Consider the following 20,103-nt stretch of genomic DNA (forward strand, 5'->3'; position numbering starts at 1 on the left):
TAGGCCACATGGGACACATGAAGCTCATGCAGAAGGGAACAGGACATCTGTAGCAGCTCCCGTGAGGTGGAGAAGCCAGTTCATGAAGGGAAAAGCCAATGCTTGTTACTTTCCTACGTTCAGGTCCTCTGTGAGGATCACAAAGTCTGTTCTTTTGCAAGCAGGACCCCTTGAGCTCAAGTGGAAGGGAGCAGAACAGTTGGTGCTGCTCAAGTGAGATGGAGAAGCCAGTTCTGGAAGGGAAAACCCAAGGCTGGTTGTTTTCCCATTCAGGTACTTGATGGGGATCACCGCTGTTTGGCTAGACATTACTGGATCCCTTAAACTCAAGAGTAAGGAACCAGACAGCGGGAACATCTTGAGTGAAGTAGAGGAGCCACTTATGGAACGGAAAAGCCAAGACTTCTTTTCTAGGACTTTGGTGGGGTAACTTCTGTTTCATTAGAAAACATGGGGCCCCTTAAGCTCATGCAGAAGAGAACAGGATAGCTGGAGCACCTCGAATGATGCTGAAGTGCCAGTTCAGGAAGGGGAAAACCAAGGCTTGTTGGTTTCCCATTCAGGTATTTTGAGCACGGGGCACTGCTGTCTCCATAGACTACATGGGACCCCATAAGCCCAGGTGAAAGGGAGCTGGACAGCTCAAGAAGCTCAAGTGAGGTGGTGGAGCCAGTTCTGGAAGAGAAAACCAAGGCTTTTTGGTTATCCATTTTCATGTGCTTTGAGAGAATCACAACTGATTAGTTAGACCTCGCAGCATTCCTTAAGCTCAGGTGAAACGGACCAGGAATGATGGAGCAGCTAAAGTGACGTGCAGAAGACTGTCTGGAAGGGAACAACTAAGGCGTGTTTCTTTCCCACGTTCAGTTGCTTTGGGGGGGAATCACTGCTGTTTTGCTATACCAGGCAGGACCCCTTAAACTGAGGTGGAAGGGACCAAGAGATGGAACAACTTGAGTGAGATGGAGGAGCGAATTCTGGAAGGGAAAAACAAAGGCATGTTGGTTTCCCAGTTTAAGGTACTTTAGGGGGATCAATGCTATTTTGTTAGACCACATGGTCTTCCTTAAGCTCAGGCGGAAGGGGGCAGGACAGCTGATGTAGCTTGTATGAAGTCGAGGAGCCACTTCTGGAAGAAAAAACCAAGGCTTTGTTGGTTTCCCATTTTCAGGTACTTTGAGGGAGATCACTGCTGTTGTGCTAGATGATGCTTGACCCTGTAAGCTCAAGTGTAAGAGATCAAGAGCTTGAGTGGCCCAGCTGAAAACCAAGGTTTGCTGACTTCCTATTTTCAGGTGCTTTGGGGAAACAACTGTTGTTGTGCTAGACTACGTGGAACTCTTTAAGCTCAAGCATAATGGAGGTAAGACAGCTGGAGCAGCTCGAGTTAGGTGGAAGAGCCAGGTCTGGATGGGAACAACCAAGGCTTGTTGATTACCTGTTTTCAGGTACTTTGGTGGGATCACCGTTATTTTGCTAGACAATAAGGGACCCCTTAAACTTCTGTGGAAGGGAGCATGGCAGCTGGAGCACCTCCTGTGAAGTGGAGGAACCAGTTTGGGAAGGGAATAAGGAAGGCTTCTTGATTTCCATTTAGGTGCTTTGGCGGGGATGGGGGAGATCACTGATCTTTCACTAGATCTGCAGACTCCATTTGCTCAGGGAGAAGGGAGCAGGCCAACTGGGGCATCTTGTATCAAGTGGAGAAGCCAGTTCAAAAAGGGAGAAAGCAAGCCTTGTTGGTTTCACATTTTCAGGTACGTTGGGGAGATCAGTGCTCTTCTTCTAGACCACACTGGATTATAAAGTCAAATTGAAGGGAGCTGAGCAGCTTGAGTGAAAACCGAGGTTTGCTGGTTTTCCATTTTTAGCTTTGGCTGGGCCACTGCTGTTTTGCTAGATCGCTTGGGATGCCTTAAGCTCAAGCAGAAGAGAACAGGTCATGTGGAGCAAGTCCAATGAGGTGAAGGAGACATTTCATGAAGATTAAAACCAATGCTTGTTACTTTCCTAAGTTCAGGAACTTTGTGAGGATCACTCCTCTTTCTCTAGACCACACAGGACCCCTTTTAAGCTCAAGTGGAAGGGAGGTTGGTGCAGCTCAAGTGAGGTGGAGAAGCCAGTTCTGGAAGGAAAAAGCAAGGCTTGTTGGGCTCCCTTTCTTTGTACTTTGGGGAGATCATGGCTGTTTCGATACACCACAAGGTCCTCCATAAGCCCAAGTAGAAGGAAGCAGGACAGCTGGAGCAGCTCGAGTGAGGTGGAGGAGCCTGTTCTGGAAGGGAAAAGATAAGTCTGTTTGGTTTGTTTTAGGTACATGGGGGGGATCACTGCTGTTTCACTAGACATCACTGGATCCCATAAGCTCAAGCATAAGGGAGCAAGACAGCTGGAGCAAGTTGAGTGAAGTGGAGGAGCCCATTTTGGAAGGGAAAAACCAAGGCTTGTTGGTTATTCTTATCCAGTACTTTGTGGGGGAATCACTTATGTTTTTCTAGAAAACATGGGGCCCCTGAAGCTCATGCAAAAGGGAACAGGGTAGCTGGAGCACCTCGAGTGACACAGAAGTGCCAGTTCAGGAAGAGGAGAAACCAAGGCTTGTTGGTTTCCCATTCAGGTGATATGGGGGGAGGGCATCATGAATCTTTCCCTGGATCATGCAGGTCTCCATAAGCTCAAGCAGAGGGGAGCAGGTTAGCTGAAGGGGCCAGATCATGAAAGGAGAAAGCAAGGCTTGTTGGTTTCCCATTGTTAGGTCCTTTGGGGGGGATCATTGCTGTTTTGCTGGACCATGCTTAACCCCTGAAACTCAAGCAGAAGGGACCAAAAGAGCAGGAGCAGCCTGAATGCGGTGGAGGAGCCAATTCTGGAAGGGAAAAACCAAGGCTTGTTGGTTTCCCATTTAGGTACTTTGAGTGGGGGGCACTGCTGTCTCCATAGATCACGTGGGGCCTTCCTCAAGTGGAAGGGAGCTGGATGAGTGAGGTGGCAGAGCCAGTTCTGGAAGAGAAAAACCAAAGCTTGTTGGTTTTCCATTTTCAGGTACTTTGGGAGGACCACTGCTGATTAGTTAGACCTCGCAGTTTTCCTTAAGCTCAAGTGGAATTTACCAGGAGAGCTGGAGCAGCTCAAGAGACAAGCAGAAGACAGTTTGAAAGGGAACAACCAAAGCTTTCCTATGTTCAGGTACGTTGATGGGGGTCACTGTTGTTTGGCTAGGTCACATGGAACCCAGTAAGCTCAAGCAAACAGTAACAGGGCAGCTGGAACAGCTCGAGGTGGAGGAGCCAGTTCTGGAAGGAAAAAACAAAGGCTTGTTGGTTTCTGATTGAAGTACATTTGAGGGATCACTGCTGTTTCGCTAGACCTCCTGTGACACGTTAAGCTCAATCGGAAGGGAGCAAGACAGATGGAGCAGCTTTAGTGAAGCAAAGGAGCCAGTTCTGGAAGGGAAAAGTCAAGGCTTGTACAATTCAGTTATTTTAGGAGGATCATTGCTGTTTCAGTAGACCACTTGTGTGAACCCTAAGCTGAAGCAGAATGGAGCAGGACAGTTGGTGCAGTTCAAATGAGGTGGAGGAGTAAGATCTGGACTGGAAAAACCAAGGCTTATTGGTTGTCCATTATCAGGTAATGTATGGGGATCATCGCTGTTTCCCTACACGACGCAGGACTCCTTAAGCTTTAGCGGAAGCGAGCAGGACAGCTGGAGCACGTGGAGTGAGATAAAGGGGCTAGTTCTGGAAGGGAAAAACCACGCATTGTTGGTTTCTCCTCTTGGGGTACTTTGAGCTTATCACTGCTGTTTTGCTAGTCCTCACAGGACCCGTTAAGTACAAGTGGAAGGAAGCGAGACAGCTGTAGCATCTCGATTGATGTGGAGCCAGTTCTGGAAGGGAAAAACCAAGGCTTGTTGGGTTCCCCTTCTTAGGTACTTTGGGGGGCTGGTCACTGCTGTTTCACTAAATGACACAAGAACTCTCAAGCACAAGCAGAAGGGAGTAGGACAGCTGGAACTACAGGGAGTTGGAGGAGCCAGTTCTGGAAGGGAAAAACCAAGGTTTGTTGTTTTCCCATTTTCAGGTACTTTGAAGGGCTCACTGTTTGGCTAGACCACGTGGGACATCTTAAGCTCAAGCAGAAAGGAGCAGGACAGCTGGAGCAGCTCGAGTGAGGTTGGAGGAGCCTGTTGTGGAAGAGAAAAACTTAGGCTGGTTGGTTTCCAATTCCAGGTACATTGGGAGGATCACATGGGACGTGTTAAGCTCACATGGAAGGCAGCAAGACAGCTGGGCAGTGCAAGTACAGTTGAGAAGCCAGGTCATGAAGGAAAAACCAAGGCTTATTGTTTTCCCATTTTCAGGTATATTGGGGTGATCACTGGTGCAACTCCTTAAGCTCAAGTGGAAGGGAGCAGGACAGCTGGAGCAGCTCGAGTGAAGTGGAGGAGCCTGTTCACGACAGGTAAAACCAGGGCTTGTTGGTTTCCCATTTTCACGTACTTTGTGGGGGTCACTGTTTTGCTACACCACACAGGACCACTTAAGCTCAAACAGAAAGGAGCAGGACAGCTTGGGCAGCTCGAATGAGGTGGAGAAGTCAGTTTTGGAAGGGAAACACCAAGGCTTGTTGGCTTCCAATTTTCAGGTACTCTGGGGAATAACTGCTGGACCCATAGGCCCCTGGCATGCCTGCTTAAGCTCAAGTGGAAAGAAGCAAGGCAACTTGAGCTCTAATGAGGTGCAAGAGCTATTTCATGAATGGAAAAACCAAGGCTTGTTGGTTTCCCATTTTAAGTATTGGGAACTCTGCTGTTTTGTAAGACCACATGGGCCATCTTAAGTTTAAGCAGAAAGGAGGACAGTTGGCACAGCTTGATTTAAGTGGACCAGTTTGGAAGGGAATTACCAAGGCTGGTTGGTTCCTGATTCAGGTACTTGGGGATGATTATTACTTTTTCACTTGACAATGTTGAACCCCTTAAGCTCAAGGAGAAGGGAGCAATACAGCTGGAGCGGCTTGAGTGAAGCAGAGGATCCAGTTCATAAAGGCAAATCCAAGGCTTGTTGGGTTTCCGTTTTCAGGTACTTTGGTGGGATCACTGGTGTTTCTCTAGACCACACAAAAACCTTAGTCAAGTGGAAGGAAGCAGAACAGCTGGCGTAGCTTGAGTGAGGCAGAAGAGCTAGATCTGGAAGGGAAAATCATGAATTGTTGGTTTCCCACATTCAGGTATGTTGGAGGGACCACTACTGATTTGCTAGACCACCTGGAACGTCTTACACTCAAGTAGAAGGGAGCTTGACAGCCGTAGCAGGTCGAATGAGGTAGAGGAGTCTGTTCTGGAAGGGACATACCAAGGCTTGTTGGCATTTTCAGGTGTTTAAAGGGAATATCTCTTGTTTACATAGACTAGGCGGACCTCTTTAAGCTCAAGGGGAAGGGAACAGGACATCTAGAGCATCTAAAGTGAGGTAGATATGACGGTTATGGAAGGGAAAACCCAAGGCTTCTTGGTTTTTCATTTTTGGGTACATTTGTAGGATCACCGCTGTTTTGCTAGACCACATGGGAAGACTTAAGCTCACATGGAAGAAAGCAGGAGAGGTGGAGCAGGTTGAGGAAGGCAGAGGATCCAGTTATCAAAGGGGAAAACCAAGGTTTTTTGGTTTTCTGTTCAGGTGCTTTGGGTGAGGGGGGAACTGCTATTTGGCTAGACATGTGGGACTCCATCAGCTCAAAGAGAAGGGAACAGGACATCTGAAACAGCTTGAGTCACATAGAGGAGCCAGTTCTGGAAATAAAAAAACCAAGGTTGGTTGCTTTTCCATTTTTAGGTTCTTTGAGGGGGGATCACTGCTATTTTGTTAGACCATGTGGGACATCTTAAGCTCAAGTGGAAGAGAATAGGACAGCTGAGCAGCTTGAGTCAGGTAGAGGACCCAGCTCTAGAAGGGAAAAGCTAAGGCTTGTTGGTTTCCCACTCAGTTGCTTTGACGGGATCACTGCTCTTTCACTAGACCACACATTACTCTATAAACTCAAGCAGAAGGGAGCAAGACCACTGGAACAGGTGATGGAGATGGAGAAGCCAGCTCTCGAAGGCAAAAACCAAGGCCTGTTAGTTTCCCATTTTCAGGTACTTCGTGGGGTGAGGGTGGGAGGGATCACTGCTGTTTTGCTAGACCACTCAGGACCCTTTAGGCTCACGTGGAAGGAAGCAGGACAGCTGGAGCGGCACAAACGAGGTGGAGCAGCCAGTTCTGGAACAGAAAAACCAAGGCTTGTTGGTTTCTCATTCTGGTTCTTTTGAGGGATCACTGCTATTTCGCTAGTCTATGTGGGATCCCTAAAGCTTCAGTGGAAGTGAACAGGGCAGCTGCATCCGCTCATGTGAAGCAGAGGAGCCAGTTTTGGAATGGAAAAATCAAGGCTTGTTGATCTCTCATTTTCAGGTACTTTGGGGGTACTACTGCTGTTCCTCTAGACCATGTGGGACACTTCAAGCTGACGTAAAAGGGAGCAGGACAGCTGAAGCAGCTCGAGTGAGGTGGAGAACCCAGTTTTGGAAGGGTGAAACCAAGGCTTGCTGGTTTCCCACTCAGGTACTTTGTGGGGTTCTCTGTAATTTTGCTAGCCCATGCAGAACCCATTAAGCTCAAGAAGAATGGAACAGCAGAGGTGGAGTATCTTGAGTGAGGTGGACGAGCCAGTCCTGGAAGCGAAAAACCAAGGCTGGTTCATTTCTCATTTTCAGGTGTTTTTGAGGAGAGGATCACTGCTGTTTGACTAGACTGTGTGGGACCATTTAAGCTCAAGCAGAAGGGAGTAGGACAGCTGGAGCAGCTCAAGTGAGGTCGAGGAGCCAGTTCTGGAAGGGAAAAACCAAGGCTTCTTGGTTTCCTATTTGAAGGTACTTTGGGGGGTTACTTATGTTTGGCCCTAGGCCTTGCGAGCCCTGAGCCAAGAAGGAATCTCAAATGATATTTAGGTCTTTCACAAAACTCTGCCACTCTCTTGGCTACTACATAGTTACAATGACCTAACATCTACTAAGAAAAGGCTCACATGATGTCAAGAAAGCAGCAGTCTCCTTCAGTTATCATGAAAAAATTTATAAAAAACCCTTCTAAAAAAGCAGACCTAATGAAAACCCCAGGTAGAAAGATCCAGAAATGTGTTGATGTAGAGTTATTTGAACAGCTGCATAATAAGGTTTAAATGATGGAAAAAGCAATTATGAAAGCAAAAATCCCAGAGACAACAGTCCAGAAAAAAATATATTGATAAGTAGCAACTTGAACAGGTATGGAAAAAATGCCAAAAGTGGAAGAAAGTATAAAGAAGTACATGAACGTAAAATAAAACAATAAGACAGGGTACAGCCAACACAGTATTAGATAAAACAGAAAAGCATGAAAATGCAATCAAGACTATAAAGACAAAAACGGCTAAAGCGTACAACACACTGGTAGCACAAAAAAGTAGAACTGAAGAGATGGAACAGAGTCAGTGAGTTAGAAGGCAGGAACCTCCCTGAAAACATAGAAGATCCATGGTATAAATGAAAAACAAACCAACAACAAAAAAACCACAAGCATACTAGAAGAAAAATGGGAGATGAGATATAAAGAAAATGAGGACAGCATTAGAATCAGGCGGGATGACATTAAACAGAATAATATTCATATGATTGGAATTCCAGAACAGGGAGTGACAGGAAAATCACTGAGAATTGTGGAAGTATTGAAAGTAAACTTCTCCAGAGGCGCACGGTTCAAATCCACCAGATGCTCTGCCGGGAAAAGGAGGGACAATCTCCTCCTGTACCAGTCAGATCCGATTTGACGGTACACACACACACACACACAAAATAATAAAATAATAATAAAAAATAAATTTAAAAAAAAAGTAAACTTCTTAGGTATTTTGAAGAGCAGGGAAATCCACATTCAAGAAGCACACCAAATGTCAAATAGACTTGACCCAAAAAGAAAAACATCAAGACATAAAATAGTCAAATTCTCCAAATTAAAAGATAAGAATAGAATTCTAAAAGAAGCTTGAGAAAAATAGTTACCTACGAAGGGGAAACAAAGTTCTGCTTTCTCAGCAGAAACCATGCATGGTAGAAGACAATGAGATGGTACAAACAGAAAGTTGAAAGAAAACAATTGCCAGCCAAAGATCCTATACCTAGCAAAGCTCTCCATCAAATATGAAGGAGAAATTAGATTCTTTCCCAAAAAGGAATAACTTAAGGAATTTATGATAAGACCAAAACTACAAAAAACTTTTATTAATTTTAATAAAAGTTTACAGAGACTTAGGGTTTCCAGTCATTCATAGTTGGACTTTTCTCTCTGCCTACTCCCTCCCCCAAATTCACTTTTCTCCTTGATGAGTAAAAGAAACTCTTTCATCGCTATGCAATCTCTTCCCCAAGTCCACTGCACTGTATATCCTTCATTCTGGACTCCTGTTATGACAATAATACTTATTCATATATCCCTTTTGAACAGTTCTCTCCCTCATCTGTTGCAATGCAGCCTACATCATTCCTCTCCTTCTTCTGTCTAGCCTCAACTCCAGTGTCAGTCCTGTTTTACAGTAGTGGCCCTATACAATATTTGTCCTTTTGTGACTGAGATATTTCTATGTCCTCCAGGGTCATTCACTTAGTATAGTATATCATGAGTTCCTTGTTTCTCAGTGCTGCATAGCATTCCATTGTGTGAATATACCAGAGCTTCTCTATCCATTCATTTGTTAATGGGAATTTGGGTTGTTTCCAGCTCTTTGTTATTGCGAACAAAGCTGCAATAAACATGGGTGTGTAGATATCTTCCTGGGTGGCAGTTATGGTTTCCTTAGTGCATATTCCCAGTAATGGAATTGCTGGGTCAAATGTTATTTCTGTTTGCAACTTTTTGAGAGTGCCATACAGCCTTCCATAGTGGCTGCACCATTTTACACTCCCACCAACAGTGAGTAAGGGTTCCAGTTTCTCCACAAGCTTGCCAGCATTTGTTGTTTGCTACTCTGTTAAATTTTGCTATTCTTTCTGGGGTGAGATGACATCTCAGTTTTTTTATTTGCATATTTCTTAGAGCTAGGGATTTTGAACATTTCTTCATGTGCTGCCTCACCATCTGAATGTCATCTTTGGTGAAGTGTATGTTCATATCCTGAGCCCATTTTTGAATTGGGTTATTTACCTTTATCTTGTTGTAGGGCTCAAGTATTTTATAAATTCTAGATATAAGTCCCTTGGCTGACATGCCATTACCAAATACTTTTTCCCAGTCTGTGGCTTCCCTTTTTACCCTGTTGGAGAAGTTTTGGATGTGCATAATAAGGATCTGATTCTTAGAAGGTCCCATTCATCTATTTTGTCCTCTCCTGGTAGTAGATTTTCCAGGATGCTTGGAAGATTATGTTGTGAATTAGGACTTCTATGGTTCTTCCAAGCTTTTCTTTAATGAAGTTTATTCTTGGTTTTAGTCCTAGGTCCATAATCCACTTTGAGTTAGTTTTTGTGTATGGAATGAAGTGTGGATCTTGCTTGAGTATTCTGCAGATAGTTGTCCAATTTTGCAAACAACATTTGTTAAAAAGGCTGTCATTTCCCCACTTGACTGATTTCATCTCCTTGTCAAAATCATAGGTAGATGGGCTGATTTCTGGATTCTCAATTCTATTCCATTCATCTAGGTATCTGTCATTGTACCAGTACCAAGATGTCTTGACCACCACAGCAATGTAGTAGGATTTGAAATCAGGAAGTGAGATGTCTCCTACCTTTCTTCTATTTTTAAGGAATGCTTTGCTTATTTGGGGCCTCTTTCCATTCCAAATGAAATTGGAGATAGCCTTTTCCATCTTGTTGAAGAATAGAATTGGTATTCGTATTGGAATTGCATTAAATGTGCAAATTGCCTTTGGTAGTATTGTCATTTTCACAATATTGAGTCTTCTTATCCATGAGCAAGGGATATTCTTCCACTTCTCCAGGTCTCTTAGTTTCTTGTAGTAATGTTTTCTAATTTTCTTTGAATAGATCCTTTGTGCTTCTGGCTAGATTTATTCCCAGGTATCTATTGTGATTAGCAATTGTGAAGGGTATTGTTTTTATAAGTTCTAGTTCTGTTTTGTCTTTGTTACTGTAGAGAAATCCAATTGATTTTTGTATGTTGATCTTGTATCCTGCCACTTTGCTGAATTGGTCAACTATGTACAGTAGTTTTCTTGCTGAGTCTTTAGGGTTTTCTAAGTATACTATCATATCATCTGCAATATAATTATACCTCCTCTTTGCCAGTTTGGATACCTCTTATTTCCTTGTCTTATTGCTATCGCTAAGACTTCTAATACAATACTGAATAGGAGAGGTGATAGTGGGCATTGCCTAGTTCCTGTTCTCAAAGGGAATGCCTTTAATTTCTCTCCATTGAGAATAATGTTGGCTCTTGACTTTGCATATATACTTCTTACTATATTGAAGAAATTCCCCTCTAATCCTATTTGAGTGTTTTAATCAGCAAAGGGTGCTGAATTTGGTCAAAGACCTTTTTTTTCTTGTCAATTGATAGGATCATGTGGTTCTTGTTCTTTGCAAAACAAGACATTTTAAGTGAAGTCCTATACATGGAGAAAACAAAGGAACGTGCATGGACCATAGGAGTCAGAAACAACAGAAAAAGGAACAGGGGAAAATGGCAAAAGTAAGACCTGGCCTGACAATAATGACAATGTGAATGGACTAAATGCACCAATTAGCACAAAAGAGTAGCAGAATTAATAAAAAACCAAGTACATTAATATGTTGCTTACAAGGGACTTATATAAAAAAAGAAAAAGACAGACTCAAAATCAAAGACTGGAAAAAATATACCAAGCAAATGGCAACCTTAGAAAGCAGGAGTAGCAATACTAATCTGATAAAAGATTTCTGGATGAAAACTACCGTAAAAGATAAGGAAGTGTATTACACACTGATTAAAGGTACAAAAGATCAAGAAGACATAACCTTGGCCAACGTTTTCGCTCCTAATGAGAGACCTGAAAAATACATAAAACAATGGTTAAGAGAATCAAAGAAATAGACAGCACCCCAATAGTGCTAGGAGATTTGAGCACACTACTATCACCAAAGGACAGGCCAACTTAAACTCAACAAAGATGCAAAAGACCTAAACTACAGTCAGCCAACTCGACCTTGTGGATGTATTCAGGGAAATGTACTCAACTAATAATTTGTTTTAAGTGCACATGGCACGTTCTGCAGAATCAAGCACAAAGTCTCAATTAACTAAAAAGCCTTGAAATACAAAGCATCTTCTCAGAACACAATGCCATAAAACAAGAAATGAACCACAGGAGGGTAAAGCTTACACAATCACCCATGTAGAAGCTAAATAACTCTCTGCTAGAACATGATTGGGTTGTAAAAGAAATAAAGGATGAAATTAAAAAGTTCCTTGAAACAAATGAAAATACAACGTAAATCCTCTGGGATACAGCTAAGGCAGTCCTCAGGCGGCAGTTCATAGAAATAAGCAAGAGTGCGCGCGTGCGCGCGCGCACACACATACACACACACACACACACACACACACACACACACACACTCACACACTCTCACTTTCAGTGATCTAACTCAACACCTTCAACTAGAAAAAGAAAAATCTAATCCTAAAGCCTCTAGAAGGAATTATCAATGAGTTAGAAAACAGAAAAAAAAAAATAATTGAAACCATCAATAAGGCCAGGAACTGGTTTTTCAAAAGAGTCAATAAAAGTGGCAAACTGAGCAGAAGACACAGATAACTCGATTAAGAAATTATACAAGTGACATCACAACAGAAGCAGATGAAATTAATAATAGTGGAATACTCTGATAAATTTGAAAACCTACAGGAAATGGACAAATTCCTTTAAACTCATGCCCTACCCAGATTGACAAGGACAGAGATAGAACACATGAACAGATCCATCACAAAAGAAGAAATTGGAAAGGTCATAAAAAGAATTTCCCATAAGAAAAGTCCTGGACCAGATGGCTTCTTCACAGTGGAATTCTACCAAACATTCAGAAAGGATCTATCACCAGTCCTACTTAAACTATTTCAGAATTGAAAAAGAAAACTCCAGAGCCATTCTATGAAGCAAGCATAACCCTAATACCAAAACTAGGCAAAGATTATCAAGAAAGAAAACTACAGACCATTATCTCTCACGAAAAAAAAGCAAAAATCTTGAACAAAATCCTAGCCAATGGAATCCAAAACACATTAAAAAAAAAATCACAATGACCAAATGAGATTCATAAAAGTTATGCAAGGATGGTCCAACAGAAGGAAAACATATTTCACCATATTAAAAAAGTAATAACCATATGATCTTAATAATTGATGCAGAAAAGGGATTTGACAAAATCCAATACCCTTTCCTAAGACACTCAACAAAATTGGAATAGAAGGAAATTTCCTCAACATAGTGAAAATTATATATGCAAAACCAAGATCCAGTATGATTTTCAATAGAGAAAGACTAACAGCATTTTCCTTGCAAACAGAGATGAGACAAGGATGTCCACTGTTAACACTTCTATTCAATATTGTGTTGGAAGTGCTTGCTAGGGTAATATAACAAGTGTTGTTGTTAGGTGCCATCGAATCGAGTATAACTCCTAGTGACTCTATGGACAAAAGATCTGAACTTAGTCTTGTCCTGTGCCATCCTCACACTTCCTGACCCACAAGAGCCCATTGCAACAGTCACCTTGTCAATCCACCTGGTTAAGGATCTTCCCCTCCCTTGCTGACCCTCCACCCTTCCCAGCATCATGCCCCTCTCCAAGGAATAGCACTTCCTAGCAATATGGCCAAAATATGTGAGGCAAAGCCTCATCATTCTTGCTTCCAAAAAGCACTCTGGCTGAACCCTCTCCCAAGACATAGCTGTGTTCTCTTGGTTGTCCATAGGATGGTCAGAGCTCTTCTCTAATATCACAGCTCAAAGGAATCAATTCTTTTTCTGTCATCCTTATTCATTGTCCTGGTCTCGGATACATAGCTAGTAATTGGAAAGACCATGGCCTGAAACAGATACCACTATGCAATAATTTGGAAAGGTCTATAATGGAAGATTTTCCCATTGCAATGTGTCTTATTTCCTGACTGCTCATAACAAGGGTGTTAAATGTAGATCAAAGCAAGATGAAGCTGTTGACAGTTTCGATCTCCTCTTCATCTGCCATGATGTTGCCTGTTAGTTCAGTGGTAATAACTTTTGTTTTCTTGATAAGACACAATTCATACTGAAGGCTGTGTTCCTTGATCTTCTGCAACAAGTGCTTCAAATCCTCCTCACTTTAAGCAAGTAAGTTTGTGTCATCTGCATAACGCAGGTTATTGATGAGTCTCCTTCCAATCCTGATGCCACATTCCTCTTCATAGAGTCCAGCTTCTCAGATAATTTGCTCAGCATACAGACTGAACAGTTTGTTCGTGTTAAGTGTCGTAGAGTTGTAGGGTTCTTGGGGATAGGCAGGTATGGAAGGGTCTGGGTGTTTGTGGCTTTCTCTGTGTCACAAGTGTAGGTTGGCAGAGTGGAGTTGCCAGAAGAACTGAGGGGTCTCTGGGCCAAAGTTGGCCAACATTTGGGCAGGCTGGATAATGGTAAAATGCTGAAGGGCCCTCCGGCATGTGGCCCTCGTGCCTCTTTTTAATTGTTTTTGTTCAAACAGTCTTCTAGGTCATTTAGCCCTGGTGTGTCCACTTGCCAGACAGAGGTAACTTGTGGTCGCTGTGAAGCTGAATACTGCAACACTGATGTGTCAAATGCGATGACGGTTACTCACGGTGGACAGTGTTTGGTGGCACTCCCCGGTTGAAACAAGCTTAAGATTAGAGGAAGACTCCTCAACAACCTGAGTTATACCGGTGACACAACCTTGCCTGCTGAAAGTGAGGAGGATATGAAATGCTTGCCAAAGATGATCAAGGACTATAGCCTTTGGTATGGATCTCAACATCAATAAAATGAAGATTTCAATGATTTCATCTTGCTTGGATCAAGAAATAGGAGACATATTTCCCAGAGACATGTCGCACTGGGCAAGTCTGCTGTAAGGGGCATCTTCAAAATAATGAAGAGCGATGATGTGAGTTTGAAGACTAAGATGTATGTAATTAGGCCATGGCTTTCTCAATCAGAAAGCTAGACAATAAGGATGATAGAAGAATGGATGCCTTTGAGTTGTAGTACTGGAAATGGAATATCCTATGGACTGCCAAAAGAACCTACAGATATGCCTTGGAGGAAGTGCAGTGAGTGGGGTGCTTCCTGAAGGCAAAGATGATGAAGCTTCATCTTTTATACTTTGAATATGTAGCTAAGCAGGGCTATTTCTTGGAAAGGACATGTTGCTAGGAGAGGCTATTCTTTGGAAAAGGATAACATGCTTGGAAAGATAGAGGATCAGGAAAAGAGAGAAAAATCCTTAATGAAATGGACCTCTTCCAATCTGTTGGCCAGACAACCTTCCTCCAAATTTCCTGGCATAGACTGGTGAGTGCATTCAAGGCTGCATCTGTTAAGTGAAACAAGTCTATTGATATGCCATTGATTCCTGGGACCTTATTTTTTGCCAATGCCTTCAATGCAGCTTCCACTTCCTTTTTTATTACCATTGGTCCTGTTCATACGGTACTTCCTGAAATTTTTCAGTGTCAATCAATTCTTTCTGGTACAGTGAGATTCTGTGCATTCCCTCCTTTTGATGATTTATGGGTTATTTAATATATTAGCCATAGCATCTTTCAACATTGTGACATGAGGCTTAAATTGTGAGTGAGCCTTTACCTTGGCAAAGTTGGATCCTGGTGGGTGTTTGTGATTTACTTTAAAGCTGGGGTAAATCATTCGGACATTTTTAAATTGTGTTAGCAATCAAGTGTAAGCTGATTAACTGTATATAATCTCTTTTACAATCAGCTTGGGTGGGAAGTCTGTGTGGGCAAACAGTAGTTGGTGGGAGGGCCTCAGGATTTAAAAATTGGTCTGGTCCTACCTGTGAGTGAGCCTTTAGCTTGGCGAAGTTGGATCCTGGTGGGTGTGTGTGATTTCCTTGAAAGCTGGAGTAAATCATTTGAATGTTTCTAAATTGTGTTAGCAATCAAGTGTAAGCTATATCTATATCTAATACAACAAGAGAAGGAAATAAAGACATCTATATATTGTTAAATTATCGTATTAACAACGAGAGAGCGCTGTTGGCCTAGTTGTTAGAAAGTGATGCTATCAAGCCAAAGGTGGGTGACGTTAATCTGTAGCCCTCAGGCCTGGTTTTAATTGGTTTTGGTCAAACATTCTTCTAAGTGGTATAGCACTGGTCTGTCCATTAGCTGTACAGAGGTAACTTATGGTTGCTATGATGCTAAACATTGACACTGATGTGTCAAATGAAATAATGGTGGACAGTGTTTGGTGGAGCTCCCCAATTAAAACAAGGTTGGAAGCAGGAGTGGCATCCACTTCTGAAACAGCTTGCCTCCAGAAACTCTATGAACATGGAGAAAAGATGAAAGTTATACAAGTGTTCATGTCTTTCATTCATAGGGTCACTATGAGTTGTCTACAACTTAACGACAACAACAACATATGTAGATTATATGGTAGTATACACAGAAAACCCCAAAGATGCAACAAAAACCTGTTAGAGCTAGTAGGTCAATTTAGTAGAGTGTCAGGATGTAAAATCAATATTAAAAAAATCAGGGATTCCTCTACAGTAACAGAGAACTCAGAAGGAAACCAAGAAAGCAATACCATTTACAATAGCCAACCACAAATTGAGTAAAACATGGAAATAACTTGCTATAGCTATTCATATTTCATCTCCTACCTTGTTCAAATAAACTTTTATTTCCTGCCACTCATTGAGTGAAGCAGCTTCTCTATGACCTTCGGCCATTTAGCTCAGTTCTTAGGCAAAAACTCACCTAGTGCCAAGGCATGTGAAATTATACCTGCCCATAGTACCTGCCAGTGCTTCTGTTGTACAAAAGTTACAAATACACTTCCAGGTCAGACACAGCTTTACTCATGTTTGTATTTTGCTGCAATGGCAGATCTGAAGTAGCTATGGCTGAGAGAATCTGGAAATATTGCCATAAGCTTTAAATGGAAAGATGATAGAACTGTTATTTTAAGCTATTATTTCTTTTAATCTAATTTTTAGGTTTTATTATGCTTCACCAGAGAACTCTGGTGGTTTAGTGGGTAAAGAGTTGTGCTGCCAACTCAAATGCAGGTGGTTTGAAGCCACTAGATGTTTCCTGGGAGAAAGATGAGAAATGTCCTCTGATGCTATTTAAAGCCTCTGAAAACCCCTGGAGTACTATGAGTTGGTTACAACTTGATGGTAATGAATGAGACTGTTTCTAATAATATGCTTATTTGTTAAGTAAAAGTTTGGCAGCAGAGTCCACTCGGTGGTACCTCAGAAGAAAGGCCTGTGGTTTATAGAAAACTCTTCTATTCTGACTCAAGGAGTATGCCATGGGTTGGAATTTAATCAAATTGACATCTGTTTTTTAAAACATTATTTATAGCATGTAAATAATCTACAAAAAGAGACATTGATCAAGAACCATTTTTAGTCATCTATTTCTTTTCTCCCTAATTGTATTTTATTTTCTTACAAATAATCACTGAGAAAATAACAAAAGAATTCACAGAATTAGTAGAGATTAAATGTGCACTTGGTAGGGATGTTAACAAGTGTTAAATGCCCTGTTCTTTAACCAGGGCAAGAACAGTGGTGCCTGAGGATGGCACCCTGAGTCAAGCTCACCACTGCTCAATCTTTTTCTCACTAACAAACTGTCCATGAGGCCCCTCAGCATCTGGGGGCAAAAGGGCCAAGTACACGGGGGTCTCCGCTCCTTCTTCTGGGCTTTTGGTGGCATTTGGCCCTGCCATGTCGGTTCTCACCCAGCCTGGGCAGCAGGCATTCAGAAGGATCTTGTCACCTTTCCTCTGTGCACTCAGATTCCTGGCTTGGATCCTGGACAGGACAGTGACCCCGATCTTGGACACGCCATATGCAGCTCTGGGCCAGCCCTCCTTCTGGTGCACTCCCTTCTTTGTATCTTCCACAAACTTGTTCATGAGCGCCACCAGCTCCTCCTCTGTGATGGTGTCACTGCGGAACTTCTGCTGGAGCTCCGGGCTGCAGGACTTAAGGGTCTTGATGCTCATAAAGCTTGACACGTTCACCACTCTGCCTGAAACACAACACACATCCTTGTGTAGAAAGACATGCACAGGAGAGACTGCCAAGTTTGTATCAGGCTTCTGCTAGCTCAAAAAGAGCAACATTTCTTTCTCCTAAAATTTTTTAAACTATGATAACATTTCTTTTAGGAATGACAAGATGTACTGGAACTAAGGTAGTCCTGATGGTTTTTTAAAACCATGAATCTACTTTGCTCCACTGAACCACAACTGTGTGTGGAGTGACTGGTCCCTTAGTCCTGGAAACACCCAAGAAGACCCAGTGTTAGGATCTCAATGCTAACATGCAGGAGCCAAGTTACCAGAGATAATCCAAGATACACATAAAGGGCTCATAGCTTCAGCAACAAACCTAAAAGACTTTTTCTTTCTTGAATCTACTTGTCCAGGCATAGGAGCCGAATCTACATATGGCTTCTCTAGTGACAATGGGGACCACCAGCAGCTCCTCAGGAGAATGCGCAATCTCTTCCTGTGTGATTATCTGCTTCTAGAAACAGCGATGGGTCAATTCCGACTCAACAATACACAACAGGTTTTTTAAAATTTTATACTCACCTCATTCCCTCCATCTTTCCTTATTTTAAGAGTACCTGTTGTCAAGGTCTCTGGATTGCTGCACAGTTTTCAACATAAATGAAAAGGCTTTCAAGTCTGCCTCTTGGAGCACTGTGAACTTGAAGTGTCCTGGAGGCCACTGTGATGAGAAAGTTGGGGAACTGCCTTTGTATCATGTCACGGTAGACTACTAGAGAGGGAAAGCTTTACTTGAAGAAAGGATTCCTCGACCATGTACAAGAGCCAATGTGCAGGGAAGAACAATTCCCCTGGGAAGTCACAGGACCTAGTGACAGATCCCAGCTTTGCCTGTGACCTTGAGAGATTTTATACCTCAATGCTCTCCTCAATAAAGTGGAGAAATAGAGCAAATGCCCAGCACACAGCATCACACAATGGCTGCTACCACCCTTTTAGAGAATCACAAAGTGGTGGAAGACATTAGGGACTGAATTGTATTCCCCTCAGAGAGTCTTGTCTGTTCTATCTGTGGGCTTGATCCTGTTTGCAAATAGGGGTTTTCTTTGTGATATGAGGGCTTATCATTATAGACTGGGTCCTACACCAATCCCTTTGAGTTATCCAAAGAGCAGAACAGACATACAAGGGGAAGACAGATGCCGTGTTAAAGGCCTGTCTACACCAAGGAAATGCTTGGGACTGCCACCTGGCCCTGGGAGCTCGGTGAGAGACCCACAGAAAGCAGCAAATAGCCAGACCTTGACTTAGACTTTCGGTTCTTGAAGTCACACGTGATATTTATGTTAAAGTAGCACTAAGAAACTAAGTATGTGGTTGAGTACCATCGAGTTGAAAATTATCCATACCTGACCTTACAGCAGGTTGTCAGAGGCAGGGAGACTGCCCATCTTTCTCCTGAGGAACAGCTGGTGGATTTGAACTGTGTGCCTTTGGATCGACAGTGCAACTACTTATCATTAAGCTACCAGATATTCTTATTATATCAACGGAAGATAGTATAGATCTCTTTAAAAATAATTTCCTAATCATCTCTCAGTGGTTTTAGAAAGCTGAAACTCAGTACTTTTTTAAACGAAGGTGGTTGTTATTGTGTACCATCGAGTTAGAACTAATTCATAGCTGAGGGTTTTCACAGAGAGGGAGACAGTCCATCTTTCTCCTATAGAGCAATGATGAACTTGAACCATGTGCCTTTGGGTTGGTAGCAAACCTCCTTGCCATCGGAGCTCCCTAAATAGAAGTTTATTCAAAAGCTTTATTTCCAAAAACTAGAACTTAAATGATGACAACAACAAAAAACATCTTGAGTTACCAGTGTTAAAGTATTCTTTCAAATTCACTATGAGGGTTTAGGGGATTGTAAGGAAGGTGTTGATGACTTTGAGTTGTAGTTCTAGAGAAAAGTACTGACTATCCCATGGGCTGCCTAAAGAATAGACAGACATGTCCTGGCAAGGCTGTGGCCAGAGTGTTCCTTGGAGGCAAGGATGACAAACCTTTGTCTTTCATACTTTGAACATGTAGCTTGGTGAGGCTATTATTCCTTGGAAAGGGACGTCATACTTGGAAAGATTGAGTGTCCATGGAGAGGAAGAGCCCCAGTGAGCTGGACTAACACTGTCACTTAAACAATTGGCTCCAGTGTCTGAGAGACGATGAGGATGGCACAGGACGAGGCAGGTTTCAGAATGGTTGCTCACAGGGTTGCTTTGAGTCATATTTGACTCGATGGCATCTAACAACAACAACAAAGGGGTTAAAGGGAAAGACAACAAGCACCACAACAACAGACATGGGCTTTTGGAAGCAGGAGTGGCATCCACTTCCACTTGCCTCCAGAAACACTATGAATTTTGATAAATGACGAGAGTTATAGAAAGGCTTCAGGCCTTTTGTTCATAGGGTCACAGTGAGTTGTGCTTGACTCGAAGGCAATCAACAACTCATGGCTTAGCAATAAGGAGTTATGCTTCCAATCCAAAGGCATGTGGTTCAAATCCAGCGGTTCTTCCAAGGGAGAAAGATGGGCAGTCTACTTCTGTGCAATTGATGGTCTTTAAAACCTCTTAAAACCTGACAGTGTACAACAATAAGGAAAGGTTTAAGTGAGTTAAATGGTACTAATGTCTCATTTTTCAAATTGTGAGGTGGGTAAATGAGATTATAGTTGTACCCTTATCTTTTTCTATGGGTAGAATATATTTTAATAAGCATGTTTCTGTACCCTTATCTTTTTCTGGGGCTAGAATATATTTTATT

At 42.4% G+C, this 20,103-nt stretch overlaps 1 protein-coding gene across 1 annotated transcript in view; it reads right to left on the reverse strand.

The window, feature by feature from the left end:
• Nucleotides 1–16,857: 16,857 nt before the first annotated feature.
• The window catches only part of CBR1 (carbonyl reductase 1), a 17,027-nt gene continuing 13,781 nt past the window's right edge, over nucleotides 16,858–20,103 (reverse strand). Inside the window, exon 4 of the mRNA XM_006886785.1 lies at nucleotides 16,858–17,294. Within this exon, the coding sequence (XP_006886847.1) occupies nucleotides 16,858–17,294 (437 nt within the window). The remainder of the gene's footprint in view (nucleotides 17,295–20,103) is intronic.

The sequence above is a fragment of the Elephantulus edwardii genome, unplaced genomic scaffold (assembly GCF_000299155.1).
Source record: "Elephantulus edwardii isolate Elephantulus edwardi_28Jun2011 unplaced genomic scaffold, EleEdw1.0 scaffold00051, whole genome shotgun sequence".
NCBI lineage: Eukaryota > Metazoa > Chordata > Mammalia > Macroscelidea > Macroscelididae > Elephantulus > Elephantulus edwardii.